At 35.6% G+C, this 22257-nt stretch overlaps 1 protein-coding gene across 8 annotated transcripts in view; it reads right to left on the bottom strand.

The window, feature by feature from the left end:
• Nucleotides 1–22257, bottom strand: part of RERE (arginine-glutamic acid dipeptide repeats) — a 636739-nt gene that overhangs the window by 381445 nt on the left and 233037 nt on the right. For 7 of the 8 annotated variants that reach the window (XM_077151415.1, XM_077151419.1, XM_077151414.1 and 4 more), the window contains one exon: nucleotides 17183–17654. In XM_077151415.1, coding sequence (XP_077007530.1) covers nucleotides 17183–17510 — 328 coding nt within the window. In that variant the 5' untranslated portion in view covers nucleotides 17511–17654. Of the gene's footprint in view, nucleotides 1–17182; nucleotides 17655–19437; nucleotides 19500–22257 lie in introns of all 8 variants that reach the window. The other variant, XM_077151416.1, reaches the window with a different exon arrangement.

Below are 22257 nucleotides of genomic sequence, written 5' to 3'. Positions count from 1 at the left end.
TGAATCTGTAAATCAATTTAGGTAGAATTGACATCTTAACTATATTAAATCTTTCAACGCGTGAATACAGTATGTCCTTTCATTTATTTAAGTCTTCTGTAATTTCTTTTAGCAATTTCTTATAGTGTTCTCTTTAGACGTCTTTTTTATCCTTAAATTTATTCCTAAGTATTTTATTCTTTAGGTTGAAACTCTAAATGGAACTTTTTCTTGATTTTCCCCTCAGATTACTCATTACTAGTGTATAGAAACACTACAGATTTTTGAGTGTTGATGTTGTAACCTGCCACTTTGCTGTACTCATTGATTAGCTCTGGTAGTTTTGCTGTGGATTTTTCGGGGTTTTTGATATAAATAGTATCATATATTCTGCAAACAGAGAGTTTTACTTCTTCCTTTCCAATTTTGATGCCTCGTATTTCTTTTTTCTCGTTTAACTGCTCTGGCTAGAACTTCCAACACAATGTTGAACAACAATAGTGATAGTGGACATTCTTTGTTCTTGTTCATCATCTTAGGGGGAAAGTTTGCAGTTTTTCCCCAGTGAGGATGATGTCAGCTTTGGGTTTTTCATATATTCCCCCTTTATCATGTTGAGGAAGTTCCCTTCTATTCCTATTCTTTGAAGTGTTTTCAACAAAAAGGATATTGAATTTTATCAGATGCCTTTTCTGCATCAATCAAGATAGACAGATGATCATGTGGTTTTTCTACTTTGATTTGTTGATATGGTATATTACATTAATTGATTTTCTTATGTTGAACCATGCTTGCATACTTGGGATGAATCCTACTTGGTCACGGTATATAATTTTTTTAATGTGGTGTTGGATTTGATTTGCTAGAATTTTGTTGAGGATTTCTGCATCTATTCTCACTAGAGAGATTGGTGTGTAGTTTTCTTTTCTTCTAATATCTTTGTCTGGTGTTGGTATGAGGGTGATGTTGGCTCCATAGAATGAGTTAAGTAGCCTTCCCTCCTCTTCAATTTTTTTGAAGAGTTTGAGCAAGACTGGTACTAATTCTTTCTTGAATGTTTGGCAGAATTTACATGTGAAACCATCTGATCCTGGACTTTTCTTTTTTGGTAGCTTCTTAATGACTAATTCAATTTCTTTACTTGTGATTTGTTTGTTGAGGTCGTCTATTTCTTTTCGAATCAAAGTTGGTTGTTCATACCTATCTAGGAAGTTGTCCATTTCATATACATTGTCTAGTTCATTAGCATAAAGCTGTGCATAGTATCCTCTCACCCCCTCCTATATTTCTGTAGGGTCAGTGTTTACGCCTCCTCTTCCATTTCTCCTTTTATTTATTTGCATCCTCTCTTCTTCTTTTTGTCAACCTCATTAAGGGTCCATCAATCTTATCGATTTTCTCATAGAACCAATTTCTGGTTTTGCTGATTTTCTCGACTGTTTCCATGTTCTCATTTTCATTTATTTCTGCCCTAACCTTTGTTATTTCTTTCCTTTCTCTTGCTTTGGAGTTAGTTTGGTGTTCTTTCTCTAGTTCTTAGAAGTGGGCAGTTAATTCCTCCATTTTTGCCCTTTCTTCATTTTTGATACAAGCATTTATGGCAATAAATTTCCCTCAGCACTGCCTTTACTGCATCCGAAAACATTTTGATATGTTGTGCTTTCATTTTCATTTGCCTCAAGATATTCACTGATTTCTCTTATAATCTCTAACCTTGATCCAGTGCTTGCTTAAGAGTGTGTTATTGAGCCTCCATACATTTGTGAATTTTCTGGCACTCTGCCTGTTACTGATTTCCAACTTCATTCCTTTATGATTTGAGAAAGTGTTTTGTATGTTTCCAAACTTTTTAAATTTATTGAGACTTGCTTTGTGACCCAGCATATGGTCTATCCTTGAGAATGATCCATGAGCACTTAAGAAAAAGGAGTATCCTGCTGTTGTGGGGTAGAAATATTCTACAAATGTCTGTTAAGTCTAGCTGGTTTATTGTATTCTTCAAATTCTCCGTTTCTTTATTGATCCTCTGTCTAGATGTTCTATTCATAGATGAGAGGGGGAATTGAAGTCTCCAATTATTATGGTACATGTGTCTATTTCTCTTTTCAGTATTTGCCTCATGTGTGTTGGAGCACTCTGGCTCTGTGTATAAATATTTATGACTGTTATGTCTTCTAGTTAAATTTTTCCTTTTATTAATATATAGTGTCCTTCTTTGTCGCTTTTAACTGTTTTACATTTGAAGTCTAATTTGCTGGATATTAGTATAACTAATCGTGCTCTTTTCTGATTGCTGTTTGCATGAAATATCTTTTTCCCAACCTTCCACTTTCAATCTAACATTTATCCTAGTGTCTACGAAACGTCTCTTGTAGACAGCATATAGATGGGTCCCATTTTTAAATCCATTCTTTCAATCTATGTCTTTTGATTGGTGAGTTTAATCCGCTAACATTTAGAGTTATTACTGTACAAGCAGTACTTTATTCTATCATTTTGCCTTTTGGATTTTATATGTCATATCTAATTTTTCTTCTTTTTACTTTTACTGATAGTCTTCATTTCTATACTGTTCTCCACACCTCTCTCTCCTGTCTTTTCCTACCTGTCTCTAGTGCTCCCTTTAGTATTTCTTGCAGAGCTGGTCTCTTGGTCAAAAATTCTCTCAGTGATTATTTTGTTGGAAAATGTTTTAATTTCCCCCTCAGTTTTGAAGGACAATTTTGCTGGATATAGAATTCTTGGTTGGCAGTTTTTCTCTTTTAGTATCTTAAATATATCATACCACTGTCTTCTCACCTCCATGGTTTCTGCTGAGAAATCGATGCATAGTCTTATTGGGCTTCCCTTGTAGGTGATGGGTTGTTTTTCTCTTGCTGCTTTCAAGATTCTCTCTTTCTCCTTGACATCCTGATTAGTAAGTGTTTTGGCGATCATCTATTTGGATCTATTCTGTTTGGGGTATGCTGCACTTCTTGAATTTGTAATTTTAAGTCTTTCATAAGAGTTGGGAAATTTTCAGTAATTATTTCTTCCATTAGTTTTTCTCCTCGTTTTCCCTTATCTTTGCCTTCTGGAACACTCACAACACATATATTTGTGCGCTTCCTGTTGTCATTCAACTCCCCGAGTCCCTGCTCATATTTTCCCATTCTTTTCCCTCTATTTTCTTTTGCTTGTCAGATTTCAGATGTCCCATCCTCCAGCTCACTAATCCTATCTTCTGCTTCCTGAAATCTGACACTGTAGGTTTCCATTGTTTTTTCCATCTCTTCTTCTATGCCTTTCATTCCCCTAAATTCTGTGATTTGTTTTTGCAGACTTTCAATTTCTCCTTTTTGCTTGTTCCTTGCCTTCTTTATAACCTTCCTCAATTCACTGATTTGATTTTTGATGAGGTTTTCCATGTCTGTTCAAATATTCTGAATTAATTGTTTCCATTCGTGTATGTTATTTGAATTGATGGTTTGTTCCTTTGACTGGGTCATATCTTCAATTTTCCTAGTATGATTAGTTATTTTTTGCTGGTGTCTAGGCATTTAATTTCCTTAATTAGTTTATTATGGAGACTGTTTTCACTTTTTTTACCTGGGATTTTCTTGCTGGATGACTTCGTTACCTATTTGTTCTTTGACATTCAGTTCAGCTTATCCTAGACCTCTAGCTTAGGTTTTGCGTAACAGATAAAAATTTTTCAGTTCTTGTTTTCTTGGTTCTTGCCCTGCTTGTATGGAGCCCTTTTTTCCCCCTTAGGAGGGTCCACTTATGTATTACAGACTCCAGCCAGATATTTCCATACCAAACTGGCTTCATCTCAGAAGAAAAGAGTCATTTGTACCAGTTTTACTTGAGCGTGAGACTCAGCAGGTTGAAAGACTTTCCCATGGAGCCTCTGGACTCTGTTTTTCCTATCCTGTCTGGTATGTCACATACTTTGTCTGCCTGCGGGTCCCACCAGCATAAGGGGATGTGGTACCTTTACCTTCAGCAGACTCTCTCTGCTGGAGGCATGTTTGAAGCAGAGGAGAGATTGTAGGCTGGCTTTAATCACTTCAGTTTTCCGGACCCTGGGGTCTGAATTCCTTGAGGGAGGAATTCCACCTTAGCTGGGCCCCACCCCTCTCCTGGGGAAGGTACAGCCTCCAGACAAACTCTCAAATAAGCTTTATTCTGCCCATGCCTGGGGCAGTTGGAACCTGAGAAGCCCTGCAGCTGTATCTAAAGACCAATCAAGCTGTAGAAACACAGCCACAAAAGAGAGAAGAAAAAAAATCCTTTTCAGAGCAGGACCACTGTTCCTCAGGTTTGCCAATCAAGAGTTTTAAGCTGATACACTGCTCTGTGTATCTCCAGGTCCTATGTATTCCCTCTTTTCCTTCAGGACCCAGACCCTTTCAAGTATTTTGTGCTGTCTGATCCAATAAACCTCCGGTTTCACTTTGTTTTGTTTTGTTTCTTTCCTTTTTCCATCAGCCCTGCCCCCTCTGCAGTGGGGCAAAAACAAGCTAACCAAGCTTTTATTCGAGGTTCAGCTGGGTTAGGGGTCTATTTTTAGTAATCAGAATTTGTTAATTAATTCCACAATTGGAGCTTGGTTGCACTCAGCCCTCACTGCTAATAAAATCTCTTTCCTTTTCCCTCTGGGAAGCAGCCTGCAGGGGAGGAGTGCTGGCTTCTGCGGCTTCTGGTACTCATGGTTCTGGTTAGTCTCATAGCCGGTCCAACTCATCCAGACTGGACTATGCTGTGTATCCAGTCACTGGTGTGGCCCCAGGAATTCCTGGCTATTTACTAGCTGCTCTTGTTGATGAACTAAATCCAACTTCTCACTAAACCACCATCTAGGGTCATATATCTCACATGCATTCTTAAGAAGCAGCAATAAATCCACAAACATATGATTCAAGCTTGACCAACTAAATTTCCTCTTCTGGACCCGAAACTCTTGAGCTATGTGACAGCAAGCACAGGAGAATCATGAAGGATACCTATTCCAGTGGTAACATCCAGAAGGAATGTTCAGTAGTTCCTGGTATTAAAAAACCAGAACTGCCCTAATGAAAGGTACATTTCAGAGGTTTTTCTCCAGCTGCAACTCTTCCTCCCCTACTACTCCCAGTGAGTTCACCCAACAACAAACTATCTTTTCACGTAATATGGTGTTTCCCAAATTGAATTAAAAAACCTTTCAATGTATAATATACACTCCCTCTTATTATATATTTCATGTATTTTACTATGTATTTCTCTTTCAGCTGGTGAATTAATGATTCAAATCTAGTTACTGGTATTAGCTTGAATATTCTAATCTACTACAAATGACCTCTTTCCCACTCCTCTAGCTTACTTTCCTGTTACTTACATAGCTGTTACGCATTCATTTTCTTAAACATCATTCTGGAATATATCTAGCATGTAAGAAAGAAACCGCTTTTGAAAGCAGGTAAGATATAATTAATTTTAATTAATTTTACCACCAGAGAAACCCATTATACAGTCTCAAACATTAGGGACTTTTAAGTCAATAGGTCAAGCCCTTCAACTTGATGCTTACTCTTGTGAAGCTTATTTATGTAGGTGGAAAAGCTAAACCTACCTGCAGTTATGCCTACAAGTCACTTCCAGAGGGCCTCTTCTGTTGCTCAGATGTGGCCTCTCTTATGCTCAACTGTGCAAGAAAAATCATTACCCTCCCTGTTACATGGGACATGACATTCAGGGATGAAAGTCTCCCTGGCAATATGTGATATGATTCCCAAGGAGTTTGGCCCTGGCACTATGAGATCAACAATGCCTTCCTGATCAAAAAGGGGAAAAGAAATGTAACAAATAAGGTATCAGTGGCTGAGAGACTTCAAGTAGAGTTGAGAGGCTACTCTTATGCAAGCATCAGCTAGATATTGCTATTTATCATGGTTTTCCAAGCCCCAATCAAAACCATTCCTATCAACCCTAAAGAACACCTAGGGCTCTGAGATTCTACAAAGGTTCCATGTAGTACGATGACTTTGATGAACCTACAACCTTCAGATAGGTTCCTAGGCCAGATAAATGCTGAAACCCAGAGGGGCCAGCTTCTCTAGACATCAACTAGGCCAATTCCCTTATCGAGAGCCCTTTCCAACATGAAAAAATTAGAACGGGCATATCCCAAATACTCCTAAATATTTGGAGAAAGATCAAAGGAGCAGGTGGAGTTATAACAGAGAAGATGAGATTTAAAAAATGAGTATGACTGCTGAATCATTATGTTGATACGCTTTTTAGTCTCTAGTGCCTTGGAGCAGTCAGAAGGAAAAACCTAAAATTATGGAAATATAGCCTATACCAAACACTGAAATTTGCTCTATAACTAATTGTTATGGTGTGCTTTGATTTATTGCTGTTTTACATACATGTTATTTTTCACAACAAAAAAATAAAAATAAATTCCAAAAAAAAAAAAGAGTTAAAGAGCAAGGTAATATCCAATTACAAAATGGGAAAAAGACTTGAACAGACACCTCTCAGAAGAGGAAATACAAACGGCCAAAAGGCACATGAAGAAATGCTCAATGTCCCTGGCCATTAGAGAAATGCAAATCAAAACCACAAGGAGATATCATCTCACACCCACCAGAATGGCCATTATCAACAAAACAAAAAATGACAAGTGCTGGAGAGGATGCGAAGAAAGAGGCACACTTATCCACTGCTGGTGGGAATGTCAAATGGTGCAACCACTGTGGAAGGCAGTTTGGCGGTTCCTCAAAAAATTGAATATAGAATTGCCATACGACCCAGCAATACCATTGCTAGGTGTCTACTCAGAGGACTTAAGGGCAAAGACACAAACGAACATTTGCACACCAATGTTTATAGCAGCATTATTTACAATTGCAAAGAGATGGAAACAGCCAAAATGTCCATCAACAGACGAGTGGCTAAACAAACTGTGATATATACATACAAAGGAATATTATGCAGCTTTAAGACAGAATAAACTTATGAAGCATGTAATAACATGGATGGACCTAGAGAACATTATGCTGAGTGAGTCTAGCCAAAAACTAAAGGACAAATACTGTACGGTCCCACTGATGTGAACCGACATTCGAGAATAAACTTGGAATATGTCATTGGTAACAGAGTCCAGCAGGAATTAGAAACAGGGTAAGATAATGGGTAATTGGAGCTGAAGGGATACAGACTGTGCAACAGGACTAGATACAAAAACTCAAAAATGGATGGCACAATACTACCTAATTGTAATGTAATTATGTTAAAACACTGAATGAAGCTGCATCTGAGCTATAGTTTTTTTGTTTGTTTGTGTGTTTTTTTCATATGTATATTTTTTATTTTTTTCTCTATATTATCATTTTATTTCTTTTTCTGTTGTCTTGCTATTTTTCTAAATCGATGCAAATGTACTAAGAAATGATGATCATACATCCATGTGATGATATTAAGAATTACTGATTGCATATGTAGAATGGAATAATTTCTAAATGTTGTATTAGCTAATCTTTTTTTTTAATTAATAAAATAAATAAATAAATAATAAGGGGAACAAATGTTGAAATAAATTTAGTTTGAAATGCTAGTGGTAAATGAAGGTGAGGGGTAAGGGGTATGGTATGTATAATCTTTTTTTTTCTCTGTTATCGTTTTATTTCTTTTTCTGTTGTCTTTTTATTTCTCTTTCTAAATCGATGCAAATGTTCTAAGAAATGATGAATATGCAACTATGTTATGATATTAAGAATTACTGATTGTATATGTAGAATGGAATGATATCTTAATGTTTTTTTTGTTTTTTTTTTAATTAATAAAAAAAGTTAAAAAACAAAAAAAAGAGCAAGGTAATGATATTTTTATTTTCCAAGAAGTGAGTACAGCACTTCTTTTTCTTCAGTAGCTTGTTTTTACTATGATCTTCGGTATTTCACATGTCCGATCATTCTTGGCCTTCACCAATTCTTAGAAGTTTTTCTCACTTTTACAAACTACTGGTATGGCTCCTTTCCTCATTTCTGTATGAGAAACAATGGCTAAGTTATACTGGGATATTTTTAAGTTTTAAAAACAATACATGTAAAGCAAGCCCAGTACTGGAAAATACCAAGTGCTTAAAAAATGCTGGGTAGTTTTACTTACAGTTATAGTTCCCTCACTCTCTCATGTCTATCTGCACTCAGGTTCATGGTTCCTTCTGTAATCAGATACTTATTTTTTTTTAGAAGAATTAAATCGTTTCCAGGTGACTGGTAAGAATTTAGTTCTGAAGCCACCTCTGTTCCTCTTGAACTGTACGTATTGCATTTCACTTCAAAACCTAAGCCATGAGATCTTATCTTTCTTTCCCTTTAAAAAAGATGTTTGAGCTGCCTAAATTAGAGGCAGACCTTCCTAACCAATCTTTCCCAAATGCATGACAGGTGTGCTGAGATACCCTGTTCCTCTCAGCCCTTAAGGCAATGAACTGATTTTCTAGTTGTGCCTTGACTTGAAAAAGACTGGGAAGCAATGATGTACATCAGTGATTCTTAAACTTTAATGTATATTTAAATTATATGAATTCTTATGAAAATGCAGATTCTAATTCAGTAGATGTGGAGCAGAACGTGAGATGCTGTATGTCTAAAAGACTCCAAAAGGATGTCAAGCTGAGGTCAAAAAGAAAGCTGCAACTGGCTAGGGTACATGCTGAAACTATGCTTAATAATCCCACCATTGTGAAATCTAAAAACACATGGTTAATTATTCTTCATATTCCCATTACCTTCATCTATGGTTAGAATTATTTTAGAATTTCATTTTCTCTTGTTTCACCTAACTTCACAGAGATAACGTAACGCAATAATTTTTAATGTGCCAAAGAATTCTTATTTACAGAAGCGGAATTTGAATACTAGGCAATCATTTTTTGGGGCTTAGAAAAAGATGATCTCAAATTAAAAATTCAATAGAAACAGTACGTTAAAACCTAATTAACATAACCTACAATTAATAGTATGCTACAACGTAATTAAACTACATAAATTTTTCCATTTTATTGATGAGAAACTGTAGCTCAGAAACATTAACTGTTCCAAGGATACCAACCACAAGTGCTAAAGCAGTTGCTCAAACTCAAGTTTACCTAGTAAGAAAGCTCTTCCTGTCTCACTGCTGCCTCCCACTAACAGTAAGGTCTACCGATGATTGCACAAATAAATACACTTAAAAGAATGAAGTTTAAAAAAAAAATGATCATCCCAATTCAGAAAAAGCATTCTGACAAAATATGGGACCCTTTCTTGATAAAAACACTTCAAATACTAGGAATAGAAGGAAACTTCTTCAACATGATAAAAGGCATATATGAAAAGCCCAGTGTTAACATCCTACTAAACAATGAACAACTAAGGCCAGGAACAATAAAAGGATGTGATGCCCACTGTCACCACTGTTATTTAACATTATACTGGAAGTTTCAGCCAGAGCAATTAGGCAAGAAAAATAAATAAAAGCCATCCAAATTGTAAAGGAAGAAGTAAAACTTTCTGTATTTGCAAATGATATGATCCTATATACTGAAAATAGTGAAAAATCCACAACAAAGCTCCTAGGGCTAATAAATGAATTTGGAAATGTGACAGGGTAGATCAACATCCCAAAATCAAGTGTCTCTATACAATAGTAAGTGAACACTCAGAAGAAGATTTTTTTTAAATGCCATTTACAATCGCAACTAAAAAAATCAAATATCCAGGAATAAATCTAGCCAAGGGGATAAAGGACTTGTACACAGAAAAACATAAAACATTTGCTAAAAGAAATCAAAGACTTTAATAAATGGACGGACATTCCATGTTCATGAATTAGAAGACTCAGTATTATTAAGATGTCAATTTCACCCAAAGCAATTTACAGATACAACATAATCCTAATAAAAATTCTAACAGCCTTCTTTGAAGAAACGGGAGGGCCAACCATAAAATTCATATGGAAGGATAAGGGGCCCCAAATAGCTAAAGCCATCTTGAAAAAGTAGAATGAGTTGGAGGATTCTCACACTTCCTGATCTTGAAACTTATTTCAAAGCCTCATGAATCAAAACAGCATGGTACTGGCATGGTGCTGGCACAAGAACAGACATACACACCAATGGAATAGAATCAAGAGCTCAGAAATCAACCCACCAACTGATTTTTGATAAGGTGGCTTTGATAATTAGGTTCAGTTGTCAACTTGCCCAGATGATAGTGCCCAGCTGTTTTGCTGCTGTGGGTATAAATCATTAGCACATGGATTTCATCTATGGCTGATTATACCCGAGGTCAGCTAAGGTGGGGGTATCTTCTGCAATGAGTGAAATTTTAATTTAATCAGTCAGAGGTTTAACAGGAAGAGTCAGAAAAGAGAAGAGAATGTTTCCCTCTCTGCTTCAGCCTGCCAGCCTCTCCTGGGAAATTTATAGATCTTCATAGGAGTTGGCTGCTCAAGGCCTGCCCTGCAGAGTTTGGACTTGTGCATCCATATGGTTGCATGGGACACTTTATAGAGACTCCTATTTACATATATCTTCTGTCGGTTCTGTTTCCCTACCCTGACTATAATAGTGGCAAAGATTACTAAATTGAGAAAAGAATAGTGCATTCAACAAATGGTGCTAGGAAAACTGGATCTAAATTTGTGAGAAAAAAAAAGAAAGGAAGAAAAAGGAGAGCCTGTACTTCACACCATATACAAAAATCAGCTCAAAATGGATCAAAAACCTAAATATAAGAGCTAGAACTATCAAACTCCTAGAAGAACACATAAGGAAGCATCTTCAGGACCTTGTGTTAGGGAATAGTTTCTTTGATTTTATACCCAAAGTACTTGAAACAAAAGAAAAAAAAAAGATAAATGGCACTTCATCAAAATTAAAAACTTCTGTTCATCAAAGGATTTTATCATTAAAGTAAAATGAAAATCTATACAAAGAGAAAATATTTGAAAATCACATATCCAATAAAGGACTAATATCTAATATATATAAAGAAATAAACAATGAAAAGACAAACAACCCAATTTAAAAATGGACAAAAGATCTGAACAGCCATCTCCCCCAAGAAGATACACAAATGGGCAGAAAGTACATGAAAAGATGCTCAATCTCATTAACCATCAGGGAAATGCAAATACGATTCAGCTATCCCACAAGTAAGTATATACCCCAAACAACTGAAAACAGGGACTCAAACATTTGCACACTGATGTTAATGGAAGCATTATTCACAATTGCTAAAAGATGGAAACAACCCAAGTATTCATCAACTGATGACTGGATAAACAAAATATATTATATACATACAATGGAATATTCAGCTGTAAAAAGGAAAGAAATCCTGACACATGAAACATGCATAAACACTGAAGACATCATGTTGAGTGAAAAAAGCCAGGCACAAAAGGGCAGTGATCTCACTGTTTTGAAACAATTAGAGAAAGCTAACTCACAGAGTCAGAATCTACATTATAGGTTATGAGGGAACAGTGTGGGGATAAGGAATGAGAAGCTAAGGCTTTAAAATGCACAGGGTTCTGGGGGATGCAAGAATAGTTCAGTGGTAGAATTCTTGCCATACAGGAGACCCAGGTTCAATTTCCAGCCCATGTACTTCCCCAAAACAAAATAAACAAGCAAACAAACAAACAAAAATTCATCAAATGGTGCTACAATAATGGAATACTCACAAGGAAAAAGAATGAAATGAGACCCCCACCATAAAGCATAAAAAAAAAAAGTACATGGTTCCTATCTACCATGATGGGAATGTTTTAGTAATGGTATCACATTACAAATGCAATTAACAGTAATGAAACACACATCTGAATGTAATTAAATGGGAAATGTTAGATATGGTTACAAAATAAAGATTTTTAAGAAAAGGCCATGGAACTATACTACATAGACAATGAATCCTAGTTAAACCACAGACTTTGGTTAATAGTACAATTATTAAAATGTGCTATCATAAATTGTAACAAACAATGGAAGGTGTTGGTGGCATATGGGAATCCTGTATTTAATTCATGATTGTTCCACAACATCTCTCTCTCGCTCCATTTTTTTTTACATTGCACTACCCTGCAACATCTCTTTTTAAAAAAATTAAATAAATATAAACGCACACATACATACACAATTTCAGATCACAGAAGATCGAATGTGCCAAGCAAAGATTTTGGACTTGATACTACAGGCAACAGAAATCTATTGAAAGACTCTGAGCAGATTAATATTAAGCCTATTAAATGCAAATGAGCTTGTAATAGGCGTCAAACCACCATCACTGAAGGTTGCCCAAAAAGTGCCTTTATGGTAGAATTCACAATTCTTGCTATGGAAAATATCCTTGCAATAATCAGAAAAACTTCATCCTTGCCCCAAAATATGAATGTCTCAAGATACATTTAATAACACATCACATATATGTCAAATTCTTCTAAATATAAGAAACATAGATAAAAACTTAAATTTAAATGAGCTTTACCTGCCAAAAAATTTATGTCCCAGAACACCAAATGTCAATGTTTTGCTTTACTTGGGCATGGGAATCTTTGTGTGTCTGAGTGACTATCTTAAATAAACTTGCCGTGATTCAGAGAATCAAGAGTTTAAAACCAAATTCAACTGCTTAAGTATTATAGCCCAACACCTCAGCAAAGAACCAGTAGCCAAATGTTAGGATGTTAAAACACTGGTGACTCACTTTTCTTAAATAGGATCTTGAATTAAAGGAAGATTATCCCTTAAGAAAATACTATAATATTAACTTTACTTTTCTATTTAAGTAAATTTTTCACTTAAGTACAACATACATACAAAAAAGTATATGATAAATCTTCACAAAGTGAGCAAACCAGAACCATCATCGAAAGACAAAACATGACCAGAGGGCAGGGAACAGTGGCTCAATGGCAGAGTTCTCGCCTGCATGCCAGAGACCTGGGTTTGGTTCCTGGTGCCTGCCAATGAAGAAAAAAAAAAAAAAGCCATAGCCAGAACTCATGAGGTTCCCTAAAGGCCTTCCTCCAAGCACCAGTGTCCATAAACCCCATGCTAACTTGAAACAATAAGGATTTGTCTTATCTAATTTTTAGCTTTAAATAAATGTAATCATGCAGTATTATATCCTTTTGTGTCTGGTTTCATTTACTCAACATTACATTTGTGTCTACTTTTAGAAAAAAAAAATATTCCATTTTGTTTCAAAATAGATCTCCAGATTTCATTTGGCTTAGCTTGGAGTTTTTCAAGCTTAATTTCCACTTGAATCAACAAATTTTAACACTTAGTGTTTACTGTTTAACCGATTCTAATATCCAAGTTATTTTTCAGTTCAAGTCCCCAATTCCTAACAATATTGAGAAAACAGAGAGGAGGGGTTATTTCTCCCTAATATGCCATAAACCACAAACTCAAAAGTTCTTTGTTTTTTATATACAAAAATGTATCTTTGGGTGCATGAGTAGTTCAGTGGTAGAATGCTCACCTTCCATGTGGGAGACCCAGGTTCGATTCACAGACCATGCACCACCACCCCCAAAAAAATTATCTTTATGTAAACTTGATTTCTACACCTAGTTCACAAAAAATAAAAGGGATACAGATCTAATAGACTTGAAAATCCAGACTTGATTTTTTTCTTTCTCCTCATGTATATGGCAAAAGATTTCTGTTATTCTGGGAACATATCTAGAGTAAACAAGAGTCAGAGGAAAAAGTATCAGTTGCTACAACAATACATGAAATAGAGAATCACCTTAACAGGTAATTTATAAAGAACATGTTACTGTATACTAACAGCAAGCAACACTCGTATGTCAAAATGAAGGAAAAGAAAACTCCCAGTAATTTCATTTAATTTTTTGACCTATTCCTAGATCAGGAATGAAAGAATCAAACTTCATATCATCCAAATGAAAATCCAAAAAATTAATATGCTAACCACAGAAGAATTTAGAAATCAATAACCCATGCTAAAGAAGTCTATACGAGAACTATGACTGCACACAACTCGTTATAATCACTTAATTTAATACTTGGACAGTCATCTCAAAAGTAGAGTAAGGGTTAACAGAAAACATAGAAGTCAGATTAGATACAAGGGCAAAATACAATATTTTTTCTTGGTTTGTTTAAGGAATATATCAGTCATTGGGAAATGAATGATTCAAGCTGGAATTTCAGAAGTACTCTAACTTCCACGTCATTAATTAGTAATGTTTTCAGAGGCTTTTAGAGACTTACTCATTCAACATGTATTATGACATACACACTATACATATTGTAGTAGAAACCAGAATACTGTGACAGGCCAATGGTTTTGGTTGGGGCTTGGCAAGTTACAAGTAGCAATGTCTAACTGAAGTAAGCATAAGAGTGGCCATGCACTACTGTAACTTTCCAGAAACATACACCCTTCAGATGGGTCCCTGGACGAGAGATGTTCCGAAATGCAGAGAGGCCGGCCTCTCCAGAACATCAACTAGTTCCATCCCCCATCCCATATTATCAACAGCCCCTTCCTTCCAAAGTGAAGAAGTTAGAATGGACATAGTCCAAATACCCCTAAAGAGTAGGGGAAAGATGGTAATGATGAAGTTATACAGAGAAGGTAAGGTTTAACAAACAAGTATGATTCCTGAATCGTCATACTGATATTTCTTTTAGCCTCCAGTATCTTAGAGCTGCTAGAAGTAAAAACCCAAACTTGTGGCATTGCAACCTATGTTAAACTCTGAAAACTAATTGTTGCCTTATGCTTTGAAATTTACTGCTTCTTTGTATATATGTTATTTTTCACAAAAAGTAAAAAACGAGTTGACTGTGATGATAAATGCACAGCTGTATGACGATATTGTATGATGATATCGTGAATCATTGACTGTATACTTCGGATCATTACATGGTATGTGAATATATAACATACCAATAAAAAATAATTAAAAAAAAAAAGATCAAAAGAGAACGTGGAGATATAAAAGAGAAGATAGGACTTAACAAATGCGTATGACTCCTGAGTCATTTTATTAATATTTCTTTTAGCCTCCAGTGTCTTAGAGCAGCCAAAAGGAAAAACCTAAAATTGTAGAACTATAACCCATACCAAACTTTGAAATCTGTTCTATAACTAATCACTGTGGTGTGCTTTGAAATTTATCGCTTTTCTGTATATATGTTATTCTTCACAATAAATAAACAAACTTTATTAGGAACTTACTGTTTTATGAATAAACTCTTAGCAATCTTCCTCCACACATTCTTCTGAAATGGAAATATCAGTTCATATGAGAGAATATAAACAGGATTTTCTATTATTCTATAGGCAGTACAAAATGAATGTGCAATGCTTATCAAACTGTGCTTTGCTCTGTTTTATTCAGATAGCAGATTTAGGGTGCTACTGTCACATAAATGGGAAAAACAATAAGTTCTAATGTTAACAAGGTTTGCTTAACTGAAGGAATTTTCAGAGGGGGAGAATATGTGCATTCCCCCCACATTCTTCACTACAAACTCCTGGAAGAAGAATCCCTATTGTCATTTATTAGGAGTGATGTTCCATATGATACACTTTAAGAAAGACTGCTGCTTAATACTGTACAAGGCAGCTAGCTGGTTTTCGGCAATAATCCAAGTGATCACATTAGCCACTGATATTTTTACTAAACTGCTATATTTACAGAGATAGGAATGACAACTACATCTTTCTTTCCTTGTTTTTAAATTATTATCAAATAATCTATACCTAAAGGAATTAACACATTCCTTTCCTTTCTCATGATCAAGAACTAAATGGACAGATTACAAGCAGTTTGGTAATTCTATATTAGAGATTCTTCAGTTATTAAGAAATTCATTTTTACTATCTAAGTCTAAGTCAAAGATAAATACTGATAGTACTGCAATCTACACATTACTAAATCTCTATAGCAGAGCTCTAACTTCTCTAAAATATTAACTTTGATTATACCACATAAGTATCTCCTCAGAAATTGTGAAGGATATATCTAGGGTAAATGAGAGAGTCACAGGAAAAATTATAGTTGATATGATATAATACAAGACTTGTGAATACCAATTTGTAAAAATTTTAATACTGAATATATACTTATTTTTAACAATGGCAGGCACTGGGAATCAAACCCGGGTCTCCGGCATGGCAGATGAGAACTATGCCACTGAGCCACCATTGCCCACCCTTCTGAACATCTTTTGAAATTCTCAACTAACATCTACATGGGGAAATAATCCATAACTTTATGTGATGTTCAGAATAGTGACAGCACTTCTCAGTAAAATGAATGTACCTGATTAATGGTATAAATTAGCATAGTCTCTTTTATCTCCCATCCTAGGAAAGCAGCAAACTGTGCTGCTTATAATCTGTTAATTATATCTCATATGAAATTACATGTTACTCCTAAGCAACATAAGTAATCGGAACAAACTGATTTTAGCTAGTTGTACTGGTTTCTGTAAGAAAAACATCTTAATACACAATACATTAAGTTAAAAGGGAGAGCTTTTCCAGTATCCAACAGGTTTGAGTGATCTGTTACCAGCATCTCATCTGAAAGATTACTCTGTCTCTTTTTCAGTAATCCTATAAACCTCAACATGGCCATATTACAATTTCTGGAAAATCAAGCAGGGAAGTTGGCTTCAACTATTACCACTGATTAGAGAGGTTAAAGCTCAATATTTCGGAAAAGAAGGTTAACAAGAGCAATAAACTGGTGTGAAGGCTAATTAAAATGCTTCTTGTCAATTCTACAATATAAATTTTCATTTCCACAAATCCTGTCACCATCATGTATTTCATTTTGCAGGGTCACCACAACCTGTTTTGTGGTAGAAGATAAAAAACAAGGATGAAGCTGAAAAGATTAAAATCACTAAGCAGATGGCAAATGAGAGAATAAGCAGCATGAGAAAACAAGGGTAGAACTGAAAAACGCAAAACCAGGACAGAAGACCTAGATAAGGTAAGCACAACCCAACTGACTAAGCATGGACCAAGTATTTACAACGTCAAGTTTTCCCACACCAAACTGCATTCTAGGCTCTGAGCTCCAAGCTTCCTTTTGTCACATGTAAAAGACGTATTTGTTTCATTTAAATGTAGATCCCATTTTTCAACCACAAACATGGTAAAGCCCGAAATGTAATGCCCCGTCTTACCTCCTGGTCTATAGACAACATCATCCTCAGTAATATAGGACGTTATCTCGCCAGTATCTGTCCTTTCATAACGGGATTTTTTTTTTGGTGGTTTCTTTTTGTTCTTCTTCGTGGACTCCTCTGTGGTGGTGGCACTATTGTTGTCATTGTCCTCATCTTCACTGTGATCACTCTCGGCATAATTTTTGGCTCCTCCTTCCAAGGTACAGCTGCGGCGAGGTCTTGAATTCTCACTCTCTCTTGCTTTGTCTCTTTTATCTCTTTCTCGGTCCCGATCTCGGTCTCTGTCCTTCTCTTTGTCTTTGTCTTTGTCTTTGTCAGCTGTCATGATTCGCCACGTGCCTTCTTCTGTCCTCTCACGGCTAGGCCTCCGTGAAAGGTAGACAGTAAGCCTGGGCTTCAGTCTTCTGAATTTCTCACTCAATCCCAGGGAAAATCCAACCACTCCAACAACCCTAACGTTTCAAAAATGCTATTTAGGACAGAAAAGAGAGAGAGAAATTGATTTTGGTTTAACATTCTATGTTTAACATTAACATATAGAGTACTATATCGTACTCTGGTGGACAACATATAATATGTACACCTATACAAAAGGAACTTCATAACCCACAATATTAATTTAAAGAGGAAAGAACCTGTAATAAAAATTATTTCCACCTGAAAAACAAAATAATCTGGTCAGCCTCTGAAAATGTCTCAGGATGTCGCAAATGCAATATCATACGACTCATGCATTCCACCTACATCAAACTTCCAGCTGAAGACTGTTCCAACTCTCAAAACTCCTCTCAAGGAAAAGAAAAAAACATAAGATTTAACTCAAATGAAAGTGACAACATCAAAGCAAGATTCTTTTGCCTTCAATTACATTTTACATATCATCTAAGTCTACCATCTTAGTTATTTTCAAATAAAAGTGGTTTCTCTAGAGATATATAATGTTTCTGCTTTAACAAAACATAATAGCTTCCAGAACAACCTTTCATCTTTGAAAAATACTAGGTGGGCTTTTTGGCATGGTTTGTTTAAACTTTTATTTTAAATTTTAATAGGACAAAGTAAGAAAAAAAAATAAGTTTAATAGGACAGTTGCAAAAATAAAACAAAATCCACACACAGAACTCCAACATACTCTCCACTCACCCAGACAACCAGATGCACCAAAGTTTAACAATTACATATTTTTTACATTCTTCTAAATTTCCACTGTTAAAAGCTTCCCTAATAAGTTCCTCCACAGAACTAAACACAACAGGAAAATCTCAACTTTTTAAGAGATTACCATCAGAAAACTGAATCTCAAACTCCAATCCAACCTAATTCTTATAAAATTTTAATAGAGAAAAAACTTGCTTTGTTAATAAATCAGTTTTGGAACAGTCATAATAACCAATCATTTCCCATTTGCAGTTTTTCTATCATCTTCCCAATATCTCACTGTATTCAATCAACAATCTCTACTAAATACTTTATAAATACTCAGTGTTAGGAACTAAAGAAACAAAGAGGGTAAACTCATGGTCCTGGTCCGCAATGCAAAAGGCAGAAAATAATTTGACAACCATCTGTTTCTCATGTTAATGGGACAGATAGGAAAGAATGCATGCAAACAAACAAAAAATTGATTGCCTTTAGATAGCAAACAAATCATTTTGTTTTCCAATTATATGCCTCAAATTTGATACATACCAAAATCATAAAAATTATCATAAACTCTCTCCAAAGCTTTTAAGTCAAACCTGATTCCAGAAAAGATCTTCCCATAAGGACATTAAAAATCCCTAGACATTTACAGAAAATATAAATATAGACAACAAACTCTGTGAGGTAGGCAGATGAATGATAATGCTGACAACCTATAAGCAAACACAGAAAGTTTCACTGAAAGCATACGGCACAAGCCTAGCTTACTTCCATCTCCAAAGGATATATGTTTCCAGAAAGGATTTCAATTTTCTAAACTTATTTCAAGAACAGGAAAAATTATTCCAGGGCCTACAAAAGTTTTCCTTGATGTACATCTGCTGAACAGATAATAATCAACTCCCAAATCCTTGCAGGCCACTACATTAGCAAATGAAAATGCACAAAAAGATAAATGACTTTTTCCTCTAGGCTTAAATTTAGAGCATGAACAAATCCATCATGTAAGAAAGAAAAATGTCAGATAACAATCCAGATAACAATCGAAATGTAAAACATATCAAGGTCAACTGGGAGTCTATGAAGAATAAGGAACTTAGGGTAAATACCTGCTCTCAGTTGCAGTTCAGGAAAAAACACTTCTGATAAGTTGAAGAAAAGATCATTCTCCCTAGAACAATATGATATCCAGAAAATTGTGTAAAAATGTTATTTTAAACATTAAGTTGAAATGGTACATTTAACATTACTCCTTATGGAGGTAGAGTTGTTTTTGCCAAGAGTAAGCAAGAAATAAAAATTCAGGAAAGAAAAGAGAAGACATCCACAAAATGAAATCCAGGAGACTATATAAATGGACAACTTTCAGATAACTAAGAACTCTGACAATCCAAGACAAAATTCAACCAAGTATCCCTTCCTATGTGGGACATGACATACAGGGCTGAAAGTCTCCCTGGCGGCGTGGGATCAACAATGCCACCCTAACCAAAAGGAGGAAAAGAAGTGTAACAAATAAGGTATCAGTGGTTGAGAGAGTCCAAATAGACTCGAGAGGCTATTCTGGATGTCACTCTTATGCAAGCTTCAGTGAGACATTGCGACCTACCAATAGCTTGCCAACCCTCAAATAAAACAATTCCTCACAATCCTAAAGAACACTCAGTACAATATATAAGAGTCTACAAAAGTTCTATGCACCAGGGTAACTTTTCAGGAACCTACACCTCCAGATGGGTCCCACACTAGATAAGACCTGAAATGCAGAAGGGCCAACCTCTCCAGAATATCAACTGGTTCCATCTCTTTATCCCATATTATCAACAGCTGTGCTTTCCAACATGAAAAAGTCAAATTGGGCATAACCCAAATATCCCTAAAGAGTGGGAGAAAAATCAAAGGTGATGGTGGAGTTATACAGAGAAGGTAGGGTTTAACAAATGAGTATGTTATTTTCATAAAAAAGAAAAAAAAAAGTTGATTGTGACAATAAATGCACAGCTTAAAAACAAACAGCTACTGGTAATAATACAATTATAATAATGTTGTTATAACATTGCCATACTAATGCAAGGGATTAATAAAGGGGAAACTACTTTTTAAATAAAAAGGATAGGAAAGAGAGACTTATTTATGGAATCCATCTTTTGCACCTATTCTTAATTTTTACCTAGTTTACTTCATAAGAAAGTCAGTTTTTGCTCCCATTTAGACCACTTTGCCTCAAAAAATTTAATTTTTAAATTAAAACTTAGAATAATGTTCACTTGGAAAAAAGTAATCAATATAATTCAATATGTCAACAGACTAAAATAGAAAACCATTATGAATCATTTCAGTAGATGCAAAAAAAGCAGGACAAAATTAAACCACCACTTATTTTTTTAAAACTCAGCAAAGAAAGAAGGGAACTTACTTAATATAATAAAAATCATCTGAAAAAGCTATAACTAACATCATATATAATAATGATGAAAAATTAAATGCTCCCCCCTAATAATAGCAAAAAAGAAGATGTTTGCTCTCACAATTTCTATTCGACATTGTTCTTGAAGTTCTAGCCGGTGCAATAAGGCAAAGAAAATAAATAAAAGGCATACAGATTGAAAAAATTTTTTCAACCCAGTAAACATTTACATTGGCTCCAGAATAAAGATCAGTCCTTTGCAATTACCCTACTAATCCAATTTTCCGAATCTCATTATACACTGACCATTACATACCAACGATAGGGCACTGGAGCAAGAGGATCCAGAAACTAACCAGATGGCACTGAAAAGGGGTTTTGTCTCTTCTAAAGCCTACAAATAATCTATAAAATACACTATACAACAATGTCTTTGTAGCAACATAGGTTTTACAAAGCAGCTCCCTGTCATTATTTTGCTTCTAACAACATAATGAAGTAAATCAGACACGGGTCATTACCCCCACTTTACAACACACTGCAAAACTGAAACTGGGATGAGACTATTGGGAAAAGGCCTCACAGTTCTCAGGGCAAGGCCAGGATTTGAAAGCAGTCCTCACAAAGCGAAAACCTATCTGACCTGACTATAACCCTGTTGCTACCTGTACTGCCAGAGCCACCAGTTCTGCATGGCTACCTTGTTATACTACACGGCACAGAGCCAGGCTGCTAATTCACACAAAAAGATGCAGGAAACACACTCACTCTGTATCCTTGGCTTCCAAAAGGGACATATTTTTCTGATAAGAAAATAAACAGTTTTGAAAAATGTCTCTGCCAATCCGTGTTTAATCCAGTGAAGCAGGAAATACCACAAAAGATACTTTAAAAAGCAAACAAAGGTCCTGCCCTGATCAAGAGCGCAGGCTGAGAAATGTTCAACAACTAGTAAGAATCAGCAAAAATTGCTTTCTCGAAGCTCTAGAAAACATATAAAGGATTGCAGTAATAGGGCAAGTGCCAATGCAAGAAAAAGGCCACTTAAAAATGTTAGGCTTCCTTGGCGCCCTTGCTGGCCCACATCCCCACCCCTCATTGGCTTGGCACTGAGCCAGCCTGTGTTCCCCATTCTGGTCCCTATTCCTTAAAAACCTTAAACCCCCTAAACTCAGGGAAACAGGTTTTGGGAAGGCTCTCTTACTACGCGCCTAGTAATAAACTCCTTCTCTCTTTGAAACCCCAGTGTCTCAGGAATTGATTAATGAGCACATTGGGCAAAAGAATCCACAGGCTTTGTCCAGTAACACAATGAACTTCAAACTGGATAAATCTAAAAAGACCCACAATGCAATATATTATAATCTAACTGTCAAATGCCAAAGGTAAAGAGAGAATTAAAGTCAGAAGAGAGAAGCAACATGCCACATACAAGGGAAACTCTGTAAGACTGCAAATGCCGATTTCTCATCAGAGACCATGAAAGCAAGAATACAGTGGGACAAAACATTTAAAGTATTGA

This window comes from Tamandua tetradactyla, chromosome 2, assembly GCF_023851605.1.
Source record: "Tamandua tetradactyla isolate mTamTet1 chromosome 2, mTamTet1.pri, whole genome shotgun sequence".
Classification (NCBI taxonomy): Eukaryota; Metazoa; Chordata; class Mammalia; order Pilosa; family Myrmecophagidae; genus Tamandua; species Tamandua tetradactyla.
Note: the sequence above shows the minus strand (reverse complement) of the source record. Positions and strands in the feature narration are given on the sequence as shown.